This window comes from Opisthocomus hoazin, chromosome 4, assembly GCF_030867145.1.
Source record: "Opisthocomus hoazin isolate bOpiHoa1 chromosome 4, bOpiHoa1.hap1, whole genome shotgun sequence".
In the NCBI taxonomy this organism is placed as follows: domain Eukaryota; kingdom Metazoa; phylum Chordata; class Aves; order Opisthocomiformes; family Opisthocomidae; genus Opisthocomus; species Opisthocomus hoazin.
Genome location: NC_134417.1, coordinates 24,196,661 through 24,209,690, shown reverse-complemented (window position 1 = coordinate 24,209,690; position 13,030 = coordinate 24,196,661). Strand labels below are relative to the sequence as shown.

The window sequence follows — 13,030 nt, the reverse complement described above, 5'->3', positions numbered from 1 at the left end:
TCATTTTAAATGGTCTATAGCACTCTAATCATGACCCAAGCACAACTATATCACAACAAATTCTCTTTGCCCCAGAGCGTGCTTTATGGCTGAAGTATATAAATGGACACAATAGACATTGTTTTCTTGGACTTGCTTTGACAAAACTCTGCGTTGATGCCATAGGCAGTCTTGCTATAGGGGAATGTAGGAACAGACCCCAGGAAATTCCTCAGCCTCCTGAAGCAAATTTTTCATTATCATCAGCTGCCTGGCTGCAAAATTTAACAGCAGCAGTTCCTCTGGTTTCCACTTCTCTCCTGGCCATTACAGGCTAATTCTAGTATCAACTCAGATGGACATCAGCTACAAAAACTGGAACTCAGAAGTATCCCACAGCTGGAAATACACAAAACTATGACAACCTTTTGCAAGGGAATAAAAAAGTCTTTCCAAAAATGTAGTTACATTCCAAATTTGTGTGTAGCTATAAAATCTTCCCTGCAATGTGCATGTAAGATTTTGGTGTGAGATTTTCTTGTTTAAGATTATCTAGGCTACCTCGCAATCCCGAACAGTAAAAAAGAAGCAAATCTTTCAAAGCAAAATCAGTAATATATGCAGCCTCAGAACACAGCTGAGGAAGATGCTCAGCTTTCCTTCCAAAAGTATTTTAATATGTTTATGCCAACTATTTTCTTGAAAAGAGATTCTTCCTTCCACATTCAATGCATTCAGTACATTCAGTGTTTCACCTTAATCAGAAACATGCAGATAAAATGGACAGACTGATTTTTCCAACAGTCCAATCATTCTCCCTGTAGCCACAGGACAGTCTATTCAAGAGAATTAAATAAGTACACAAACACTAGCAATGTTGCAACCCCACTATGTATTTCTCTGAACAATGCATAAGTAAAGTGAAGAAACGAGTAAGCCAGGACACCGCGAAATGCTTTCGTTGGTTGTGGATCCAATGAGCAGTTTGAGACATCTTGCCTTTTAAAGACACCAGATACAGCTGACCTCTATAGCACTGTGAACTATTCTAGAAATTACATATAATCAAACATAAGAGAATATTGTGACAGTATCTACATCAGTTCAATTCACTCAGCAAGCAAGTATCATTGTGGAAAGAAAGATTTTAAAATCTCTCATGCTACAAAGTCACTTAAACCCACAGTCAGCACCACAGAGAAACTTTGGTTCTATCCTTCCTCCATTTAAAATATAATAATGACATTTCACCTTGATATCAGCTACAGCAGACTGCATTTCCCATTTGTTAACCAACTTCTTGGCACCCAGCAGGACAAACGCCCTGTTTCACAAAAATGCCCAAACAGGCAGAAAAACTGACACCAGAAGAATCTGAATTCCCAAGAGTATACTTAAACCTCAGTGATACCTTTCCCTCACCATCCCATACTTCCTTTGACACTGCCTGCGCCCCTGCACGAGTAACAGCTTCTTTCTCACTTTTTTATCCCAAGACACAGGTCCAAGGAAGTGGTGGTTTCCAGAGCAGTGTGATGATGAGCATCTGGGCTGGGATGGACACTGCTAAGGTCTTCAGCACTACCAGGTGCCCCCCAAAATATGTCCTTTAGCCTCAACCTTCACTACATGCCATTTTACTCATTGTGTAAGCTACAGTAACCAGCATTTCTTTGTCTCCCTTCAATTACAATAAACGTACTTAACCCTCTTTGTTGGAAAAAATATTGTTTCAAGCTCTTTAAGCACTGCAGAGCACTTCTAGATGAGTGGCCAAACTGCAGAGGGACTTGACTGCTGATTTTGTGTGATTTTGCTGCAACACTTTTCAATAGCTTCTTCCCAGCTGTCCCAAATACGTAACACTGTTCAAATGGCACGAGTCCTGCAGCTTGAAAGGGATTCAGTCTGCTAGCTGGGCTTCCAGCACTATCAAGATATGCATTTCTTGTCTGGGTTTCGCAGACCCCAAAATCCTAAATATTTTAAGCAGGAAAACTCATCTCTAACATTGCAGCATATTAAGAGCATCTAAGGGTGTGAAAATCTAGTTCGGTTTCCCTCAGTTTTAGTGTGGCTATCCTGCACTACACCACCTGAGGATCCAGTCTAAAATACCCTTATGCTGGAATACGTTAAACCTACAAGCATAGCTGTGTCTCTGCAGTTTTACTCCAATTTCTGTTATCAATATCTGAGCTTAATTACGGTGTGGTTAAAGGTCAGATTTTATGGTTTCCTGGTGCCTTTTTCAAATAATAAAGATTTCTCACCAGTAATTATATTGCATCAGGGTCTGTTAACTCGATAGAGTGCTGCCAAGCCTATAATTTCTCCTGACACTATTGTGTCATATTGTCACAGGTCTCAAGTTTAAACAACTGCGTGGAAAGTTTGGAATGAACTCACCGAGTATTTATGGACAGTTAAGAGTAAATCAAACCTCTATTTTCTACCATATCTGCAAGGCTTTGCTCTGCAGTGAAATTCCATTTTTCCTGGGAAAATGAATCTCCCAACCCTCCAGAGGTCAGCTGTGCCCCTGGAGAGCCATGCAAACTCTGCACTTCTCCTCTTATCAGAAACCAAAGGAAACGTACAGATGGAAAGCTGAGATTGCACTCTGTTTCTACAACACATTGTTAAAACTATGAATAAAACCATGCAAGAACATTTCTTACAGCTTAACACAACTGGAAACGTGCACCGCTCGAGGTCTAAAGCCCTGACCTGACCATGGACCTGCAGCTCAGCCAGCTCCACAGCAATATCACAGCGAGGAAAACATGTTGCCCCCAAAAGGCAGGGAAAGCAAGAAGCAACTGCTGCACTTGCCAGAGGAGGCCTTGAGCTCCTCCAGGAAAAGCAACATTTCTCAGAGCATCTGCTGAAGTAAGATGAGCCACATCATCCCCATGTGCGCTAGGTTTGACACCAGCATCCAAACATACTTCTCCAAATAAACAGCAAAATTCCCATTAAGTTGAATGGAAGCAAGATCAAAGCCCCAGCTTTCGAAGTCCCTGAGTAGCACAGGGTTCCAGAATAGCAATTTCAGCCACACAAGACCAGATTTTAAAGGCTATTGTAACTGTTGTTGACAGAAAGTGGCAATGCACAACCCTGAAAGCAGCACCCAGTTTCTTTCCAAACAGATAGCGTGGTGTCGTTTGCAAATCCCTGAACCACAGACAGGACCGTCCAAAGGGAGACTAAAAATGGTACAGAAATGTTTCAACAATGCAACTTCTTCCTCTCACTCTGCAAAAGAGGCATCACCTGTCAATATCTACCCAGACGAATTTCATTCATGAACAATAATACCTGCTGTATTTCTTTTTAATTTACACTTGTTTCCATCCAGAAAGCCCCACAAGGCAACAAAGCAGTCTTCGTGCACATAAATATCCCCTGGATGCAGCAGGATAGGACTCAAATTCGGCAAATATTTCTGTGTTTATAGACCCGCAAAAGACCAAAAAGATGTAAAGTGTCTTACCTCCCAACCATAACTGGGATCTTTAAGGTGTGGCCGCTGCTCTCCTACAAAAGGGCCAAATTTTTCCCCTGCTTCAATCTTCCTTTTGGTCCATATCCCTAATCCTGCTCCAGGAATGTTGGATTCTCGGAGCTCAAACTCTGAAGGAATGGGAATGTCATCAGGAATGTATATCGGAGCCTTGTAAGGAGAGCTCTCATTTGGCGTGAAAGCTTCGCTGGAGGTGGCTGGAGAAGGCGGCTCTTGAATACTGATGGATGTTGGACACTGGACGTTTGCAACCTCTCCATCAGCTTCTGGCTCTTCCTCCAAAGGAAGTTCAGGAAAGCTTTCATACAAACATTCATCACCTAGAAAACAAAGCCAAACAGTAGGATTTGAAATATCCTGACAGATTTTGCATATGAAACCCTTTCAGCCAGTACATGAAATGGAGAAGACAGTTTCGTAGGCGGGCACCACCTTCATCAATCACTAGTCCTGCAGCAGAGCCTCACCCTGGAACGAGCTGAGCTCCTTCCCTATTGTAGGTCTAAGGGTACAAAGTGCTTCTCAATATTCCTGACATCAAAAGTGGTTTACATCATTGAACACAAGCAAGGGAATTACATACAGATGTATATGCAGGCACACCATATTGTCCAATCTGGTCCAGATACAGTGCTTTGCATTGCATACTCTTTGAAATTACAATTGAAAGCCAATATTATACGTTACAACTGAAATCTAAGTGAAGTGAAAAGCAGGACAGCTTTACTGGTCTTTCAGAGAGACACATTGAACCTAAAGTAGCCAAAATTAAGTTTGATGGCCTCCAATTAGTCTTTGGAGGAAAGGATCCAGCCTACCGCACAACTCTTGGCAAGAACCTCAACTGATGTAAATCAGTGTCTTACCACTGACCTCCAAGAAATGCAATGGTCTAAAATAAGTTCAGGATCCAAACAGCACCTTATAGAGAACATGAACCTTCTCCTCTTACAGCTGCAAAAAAACCTGGGGCAGATCCAAAACACATTTTAAAAAAAAAGGAAAAAGCCTTCATCTCTGGGATTTAGCCAGCAAAAAAAAAAAAAAAAACTCACTATTTTTGACAGCTCAAAATGTAAGGCTGATTGTAAATTCCTTTTAGTCAAAAAACTCTGAATGACTTCAGCACCAGCACACAGTATTCAATGCAATAATACACGCAAAAGGAGCAAAAAAACAAATAAAAAAAAAATCTTAATTATTTCTGTTCATTTAACTTTATTAATGTTACTGTGCTTTCCCTACACACCAGAACTCTTTCCACTTAATTCTAACCTAAATGGGAGGCAAGAATACTATTCTCCAAGGAATGAAGTTGAGAGATCAGGTATTTAAGATCGAAGCATGAGGATATTTGCATAATATGGCTGGCCCAGAAATTAAGAAGTGTTACGCTGGGCTTGGCTTTCAGAATGACTCCGTTTCAGTGAAGAAACAGGAAACTTTAAAATGTTCTTTCAATTTCTTGCTCATTTAAGAAACTATCCATGGTAGATTAGCACCGTATGCCTTTTCCACTGGAAACTGGTCATAGCCCATTATCTCTCACATCTTTGTTACATATTATCTCACGGTTTTATATCTGTACTTTCAGGCTTCTGGTACTGCCTAAGACAAACACTGGGACATAACAAATCATTTGAATAGATTGCTCCCATCACATGACTGGCAAACTGGATTCTTCATCTGTGAGCAATTTATTCACAGCCATGAACTGTTTTTCTTTCTTTTATGTGGCACTGGCTATGACCTCATACATGTCACAAGAAAGTTCAGCTACCCGTTCCCTCACCCTCTGGTTTGGCAGGCACTCTGCGCTTTAACAATTCAACCCAATATTGATTAGTTTGTCACTTGTCTAATACCTGGACCTCTGAGGAGTAGAACATCTTCACTGACTCTACCTTTTAGCTGAGAAGGACACATAGAGGGATTATCCATCACTTACGTTTCAGAAATCCTGCCTGTCATAGCTCAGAGGTGCCAAGTTGGGCAAAGATGTTAAAGGGCTCGTGAAAGCACCGGTGCAGAGAGCTTGCTCTGTGTGTAGCATCTATGAGCCATGCCCGTACTTTCCTCCCCGCTGAAAAACTCAACCTGGACTCCAAGGGACAGTAAAGAGGACATGAGAAAGGTAGAGACACAGCTCCACCTGGATGTCACCATTCATTCCGCCCTGCACTGAAATGACCATGTTAGGAGCCATCTCTATTATGCTGCAGCAGTGGTGCTGCCCCCAAACATGGCTCTGCTCCAGCATGGTGGGATGGGTGAGAGAGGTTGTTCTGTACCTCCTGAGCATCTCCAAAACTTTGACATGCTCCCTGCCTTCACAGGCTGGAAGCGGTGCTGCATCCAGCCAAGGCAGGCTTGCTCCCATTCTGATGTCTTCCCCCAACTGTTCAGATTGCAGTCCTGCCTAAAAGGCTTCAGCTGTTTTTGGAACAAGGGGAAAAAACCTAACCCATGTATACACATGGGATGCAGGAAAAGAAATCACACAAGGAAAGTGATCTGGATGATGATAAGCACATGGCTCGCTGGAAGGGGGTTTTTTAAGTCTTCAGGCATCTAAAACCTACCGATTTTCCATGACAGCTGGGTGCCTGACACTCGAACTCCTTAAAAAGCCCATCTCACAAGCACTGCCATTGTCCCCATGCCACCAAGCAGTGCCCCATAAAACTAAGGCTCTCCCTGTGCCCCATGTCCACATTTGACTCTCCTCCACCACACAACAAAGCAGCTCAGCCAAATGGTTTAAGTCACAGCAAGCAGTGACCTGCTCTGTGCCTTTCACCAAAGGACCACCTTCCTCAGCCCCGCTCGCCAGCAACACCTGCCCATGAGCCAAGCACAAGCTGAGCCTTAAACATTTAGCAAGCACGGCTTTACAGATGTTTTTTGTCCCCCAGGGACAGTCCAGTTTAATTTCTCTCTCACAGACTCAAAGGCCTCAGTTATACTTATCTCAGTCATCCTGGCTACACTCATTTTTAGCCATATAGGGTCAAACCTGCAGCTGATAAATTGGCCTCTGGAAGGCTGGCAGGGACACAAGTCCGTTTGCTGGGTCTATTGTGCCTCCTTTGATTTCCAGCAGCCACACCCGGTGTCGTCGTTAAACACGGGCTCTCAGTTTGAAAGCTCTGGAAAATATAATAACTCTATATGCCCCAAAGCCCTAACAGTGTGGGTGAAACAGATTGCTAGAATATTATTCTGCCCAAAATAGCAACATATTCTAGCAAAAATAGATTTCAAAACCTCAAAATAAACAGAAAGTTGAATTATGACTGACCAAGAGACGGGAAGGCCATTATAACGTAGTTGTGAAATTAATGATAGAAGGAGCTGTATTAAAATCAAAGTACACAAACCAAGAATCTGGTCTTCATTTTCAAAGTGTGTGGGGCTATTCTCCTTAAAATTTACACCCATGCAGATCAGAGGGACTTCCTGCAAAACCATGGGATATTGACTGACAGAAAATCTTTGTAAGGTTAGAATTAGACCCAGAGATTGTGCCGATAAGCATCATATTCCCAGTGAAATGCAAATCATTTGCACAGATAGCACTGCAGTTTTGAAATTCAAGATGGCTTCTTTAAAGTCCAATAATTATCCCCACTAGAAATGGGATGAAATAAAAATCAAGGCCCCTGATAAGGGAGCAGATGAGATTACCTAATGTGGAAGCTTAGATATTAACCTCCATAAAATTCTTCACCGCTATTCTACAACAAAAACATGAGGAAGCTTCAGAGGAAACCAAATAGAAAAGGTTAATTGCTACTAAAAGACCAGGGCGGACACCTGCGTTGCCCTTTTGACACAACCTTACATGCCAGCAGGGAAGAGTCCACGTGGCTGTGTGCTGGGGATGTGCCCGGTGAGGACGGAAGAGCGACGTGTCAAAGCTACAGCCGTAACTCCGGGGCCTGAGGTCATTTTGAGACTGAGAGGGCTTCTGTGCATGTCTGGGAGGAGGAGAGGACTTCCTTCCATTCGGATGTTTCTTAGCAGTTCAGCTCGCTCTTCCTCTCCAAGAGCAATTAGGTAGGAGGCACTAATGACTGAGGGAGGCAAAGGTTGCAACCCAAACTGCTTTCCACTGGCTGCGATTTCTAGCAAGGCAAAGGTGTGCTGTTTTCAAAAGCTTCCTGGGCCGCACGTTCAATTAAATGGTGCCTTTTTGCAGCTGAAATGCCACACAACAGCACCTCATGTCAAGAGGACACTCTAGCCTGGTACACATATCAGCGTTTCAGGGTGGTTTTCAACTTAAAGATCACACAAAGTCCTTCAAGGATCAAGTTTGCATCCCAATCCCCACACCCAAAACCACCCCCCTAACAAACAGAAACCTGTCCATACAGAATATCTTTTCTCCCTTTCTTCAGGTAATTTGTGGATGGGGATATACATTCCCAAAGTGACTATTGACTGATAAACCCTCTAACACATAAATGCAGTTCTCTGCACTTGGAGTCATGCACGTGGCCACCAGTGGCTTAATCACAAGCTGGATGGCTGATTGCAAAAGCATCTAGAGAGCCTACTTCAGAAGTGTTTCTAATGCCATCATCTTCCAAAGAGGAGAAATTAGCAGCTGCAATAAATGTGGAAGTGGCTCTTCGCAATGAGAAGATACACACAGGTTTGCGCCTGCAACTTCTCAAAGGTGAGAAAGATGGCCCCTAGCCCCAAAGACAAAACATTGGAAGGACCTGGCTCTGTTCTACGGGAGAAGTCCATCACTTGTCAGGAAATTTGAGCTCCGCTAGCTCTGTTGACGATGCCAAATACAAGCCTTTGGCGAGGATGTATTAATGAAGACTTTGGAGGAACATAGTAAGATCAGACAAATTAGTCCCTTCTCTTGCTTGAGGTGAGGGTGGACCTGAATGTGCCACAAAGCCCCAAATCGGATCCTTGAAAGAAACCAGAGAGTATTTCTGTTTGTTGGACCTAGGGTTTCTATTCAGCGCAGAGGAAATCAGTGTGGAGTATTTGCAGGGATATCAGAAAAGGAGACAGGCATTTCCTGTTACATAAAAATGGGACACCTTTATCTGAATTTCTGTTTGAACAAGTATTAAAGAAAAATACCTGTTACAGGCAGGGACTGATTGATTACAAAATACATCTACGTCAGTCTAGAACCCAGGAGGTCAGGAAAAGCAGAAAATTAAGAGAAAGAAACCCATTTGCTTCAGAAGGAGCATATAGCCAGTGGTGGACTAAATGGGAGCCGCCTGACAGCCCCACACCAGGTAGGCATGGCTCAGAAGGAGCCATTTTCTCGTCCTCTAGAGGAGAAGCAGAGAAGGATCCTTCGCTTTAGAAACGTGCACAGATTGGGTTCCTGTCTACAGAAGCAGAAGGGACTCTAGCCAAGAGCTACATTACTCTGCTCGAACATTTTATCGGATAACATACCTGAAACTGGTTTGTGCCACTCTCTATTCACAGAACTGTTCTGTGAAGCTGGACCTAATGACGATTATTTATTATTATTGGTATTGTAACCACCTTCTGGGGGCCCAGGCAGAATCACATTGTGAAAAGCATCAGACAGACCTGAACAAATGAGATTAGCAAGTAAACAGAATAAAGCTAGTAATTCCCAGCTAGGTAAAAAACATAAAACTAACTGGGGAGAGAAAAACACTTTTACAAATAGAAAGTTTAGTTGTACAACAGAAGAGATTACAAGCAAGTTTAGAGATAAACATGACGCTTGAAGCAGTTTTGAATTATTACTTCAATAACAAAGGAAAAATACTTTCTCAGACATCAGCCTTCACATGCATGGGTATTTTATGTACTTGTGTTACGTGACACTAACACAAGCACGAGAAAACTAGAGCTGTCCTGAACACACTCAAAAGGTCCAACCCTGAAAACCATCCTCATGGACCACGCAACGAGAGCAAGGGGGACCAAAGCACCCATGCGGTGGCCCCCAAGGCCAGATTCCAATTTCTCTTACACGACTGTTAAATCCAAAATAATTACTTTAGACTTCCGCCAACGAATAAATGAGATCAGTGTCTGTCCCGGAGTTACCCAAAGTCGCTCGAATTTCTTCAGATTGACACTAATGTAACAAAATGAGAGGAAAATGTGGTGCCCAGATTTCAGCTTTCACTTGGCGCTCGTGACGCTGCAGATTGCAGAGGGCTTTTGCAGAGCCGCACTGAGCAAACCCTTCTGCGGCGCCGGCAGAAGAGGGAGTTGTAGGAAAAGCTGCGCAGACAAAGGCAGGAGAAAAAGGCAGCCTGGGCACAGCGTGCTTCGGGGCTGGAGGACGGAAATAACCAACTGTTGATAGTGCTGCACAGTGGGATGAAATATTTACACAAAATGGAAGGGGAGCTCAGTTTGGATCACGGCTGGAGCACCCCCTGCAAAGGGCTTAGTGCTGCCCGTAGCTTCTGGCCGCGCGTCACGGCGAGACGCACATCAGTAACAACAGTGCGGATAATTCACAAGGCAAATTAAAAACCTTCTTTTGCATGGGAAGCAGCTTTTTCTTCTGAAATTGTTGTGTCTGCAGAAAATAACCCTAAAACAAGAGGCTTGTACTGGGAGCAGAAGCGAGCTCTGCTGTGGGCAGCATGAGCACCAAGCTCTTGGGAAGAGATCGGTCTGCAGGCAAGCAAAAAGCAAAGTTACACACACTCGAGAGCACTATGCTGCCAAGAGAGGATAATTTCAGTGTTGCCAAGTGTTGGTACTAAACCAGCAGAGTCACAATATAGTAACTGCATAGGGACCTTCCCGTCGTCTCTGGCAATTCTCACTATCAGCCCCTACAATAACTAGTAGCGTTTGGTGCTCTGTCTAGTGTCATTCACGTCTAATTGAGTAACACAGTCAAAAGCATCTGATGTGGACCAGACGCTAGCTTTTAATTAGGGTCCAGCACTGAGAGACTGCGGGTCAAATTCTACTTTCATTTGCACAGGAGCCGCTCTCCTTAACATCGGGGGAACTGCACCTGCATAACTGAAAAGCAAAATTTGCCTGCTTGTGTTCCTGTGCACTTTCCATATAAATTACTGTATTACACACAGCAACAAAGAATTATAAATGTTGGCTGGCAAGCACTGAATTTATTTACAAGTTAAGTCTAATTTTATTTATAGTTCCAGTACAATCATCTCTGGGAGAAATATTTATGTTATCTGTACTTCTGGTCTGTTAGAGTCTACTGCAATCATAAACACCGCTGAAAAATTATTCGCAGTTAGCAGGGTTTAAACTACCCATTATATCACTAGCTAGTGCCAATAAACTTTGATGCTGGTTGATAAAGTTTCCTCAATGGAATAAATATATATTTGACTTTCAAAATCTTTTCTGGGTTACACAGAGCAGGAGGTAAGAACAGAGGGAAATGCCAGCTGTAGGGTTTGATGTACTGAGGGCCAGACCTGCAGCTAGAAAGGAACCTGTAGAGATCCACACTGGCTGAGAGGCAGCCCAAAGCATGCTGAAACTCTAACTAATAGCTTAAATTTGGATCTTCGTAAAATATTTCAACCAAGTTGAGCTGCAAAAGCTAACACACACTCACTAAGCCCTTTGTGACTCGATATGGAGCAGATCCAAGTTGGGGGGAGGAAAGAATCCGGCCTTGAAATTTTGAGCCCTGAGTACTGGTCACTGCTAAGGGAGGAAAATGGATTAGAGGAACCAGCTTTTGTTCACTGTTCAATTGCCATAATGGTAAATATGACACGTATTCTCACACTGACGTGGCATGAGAAGCCAACATGCTTAGGAGAAAATTAAGGACAGAAAGGTTAAATGTGAATTAGTGAGATCAGCCACTTTGGTATGGAAAATACTAACTGGGAACAAAATTTAACTAAATCTGTATCAGCTGGGGTAAGATAGAAAAGGCAATGCATTTTAACAGTCCCTGATGCACTGAAAAAGTATTGTTGCAAAAGAACATTTTAAAATCAAAACTATTACTTAAACATACAGTATTATAATCAAAGCAAATGAAACTTATCTCGATGTAATAAATCAGTGTAACTGAACTTCTTTTTACTCATTAGTAGACCTTTACTGTTTTAAACCAAAATGTGTCACAAAGTAGCACTGGAAATCACACGCCTCTTTCTAGCAGAAAGCAATAATAAAAGATGACTTCTACCAAATTATAATGAAGACAGATAACAGAGTGAATTATAAAACAAAGGTTATAGATAGAGACTGAGCCTTGTAGAGGTAATGACTTTTAATTGGATTGAGTTTATCATATTTTCAGAGGTACAGCACAACCAGAAGAAAGGATTAGAATTATTTCCACATTTCATTATTTGGCATAATGAGAAAACAGAGGGAGGTCCACATCCCTGATGTGTTTGGTAAGCCACGGGAGATGTTGAACATGTCAGTATCTGGCAGAGTACGGTCCTGAGACACAAACGCATTCGCTCCTTTATAATGCGGCAAAGTGTAATCACTTGAAAAGACTTAAAAAAAAAAAGAAAGAAAAAAAGCCAGGTCATGAAGTTTTGCTTCGAAAGCGCATTACGAATAAAAAAGAATTTAACCCCTTCCTACCAGCAGCCACTCCAGCACTTGCCTACAAACCGCCATGCATCTGCTTTGGGAAGCTGAGCGATTCTCACTCTAAGCACCAATAGGTTAAAAAAAATGAATTGGTGAAGGCTTGGCCACCCTATCCCCTCTCTTACACCTGCATGGGCACACTGTCACAGCAAAAGACCCTGACAAAACCATCAGGGAGAGGACCAGCCCTGCCCAAATCCCAAAGGGATGCCCTGCCTGCACTCCGCTGGGGAGAGCATGGGACACGGACCAGTGGGAGAAGGCAGCTGGGGGTGAAAGAGCGAGAGCTGAGGGATTGTCATAGACCACCCGATGGATACACCAGAGTACCAATGACGTGCCCATTCACATGCTGTACCCAAGTACGTCAGGGAGGGCTGGAATTCTGGGAGTTGCCTCCGGAAAAACAAGCTGCCATAGAGCACAGACAGAAGGTTTTTTACCAGCAGTCAGACAGCTTTTTAATTATGCAATTACAGTGAGAGAGTCTAAATTAGATCTGAGTGACACTGTGATACACTGTAGTTAAGTCCTTGAAACGCTAACAGAAGTACTCATAAAAAATACACTAATCAGGAAAAGTATCAAATAATTAATCCTATAATGCTGTCCACTTCAAAAGCTCAAGGTCTGGCAAGACTGGTTTCCAGCATTTATTTCCGAGGAGATACAAGGCCACAATTTTTCCTGCAAGTAACTTCTCAGCAGCATGTGCTGTAGCCATATCTCCACAAGGTCACCCAGTAAGGAGCAGGATGTACTTAGCTGATTGGAAAATCATGAATCTTAAGAGCAACGATACTTCATGTTACATGTGCGGATGTATTCTGCGTCATTCTGTAAGGCATCAGTATATGTTTATACCCAACCTGTTTGGATAAGTAAAGTCATCATATTTTTTTTTACAAAAAACCCTTTGGGACAGTT

General features: G+C 42.8%; 1 protein-coding gene across 6 annotated transcripts in view; it reads right to left on the bottom strand.

Moving 5' to 3' along the window:
- MECOM (MDS1 and EVI1 complex locus) overlaps positions 1-13,030 on the bottom strand; it is a 348,374-nt gene that overhangs the window by 189,982 nt on the left and 145,362 nt on the right. For all 6 annotated transcript variants that reach the window (XM_075418356.1, XM_075418358.1, XM_075418361.1 and 3 more), the window contains exon 2: positions 3,479-3,828. In XM_075418356.1, coding sequence (XP_075274471.1) covers positions 3,479-3,828 — 350 coding nt within the window. The remainder of the gene's footprint in view (positions 1-3,478; positions 3,829-13,030) is intronic.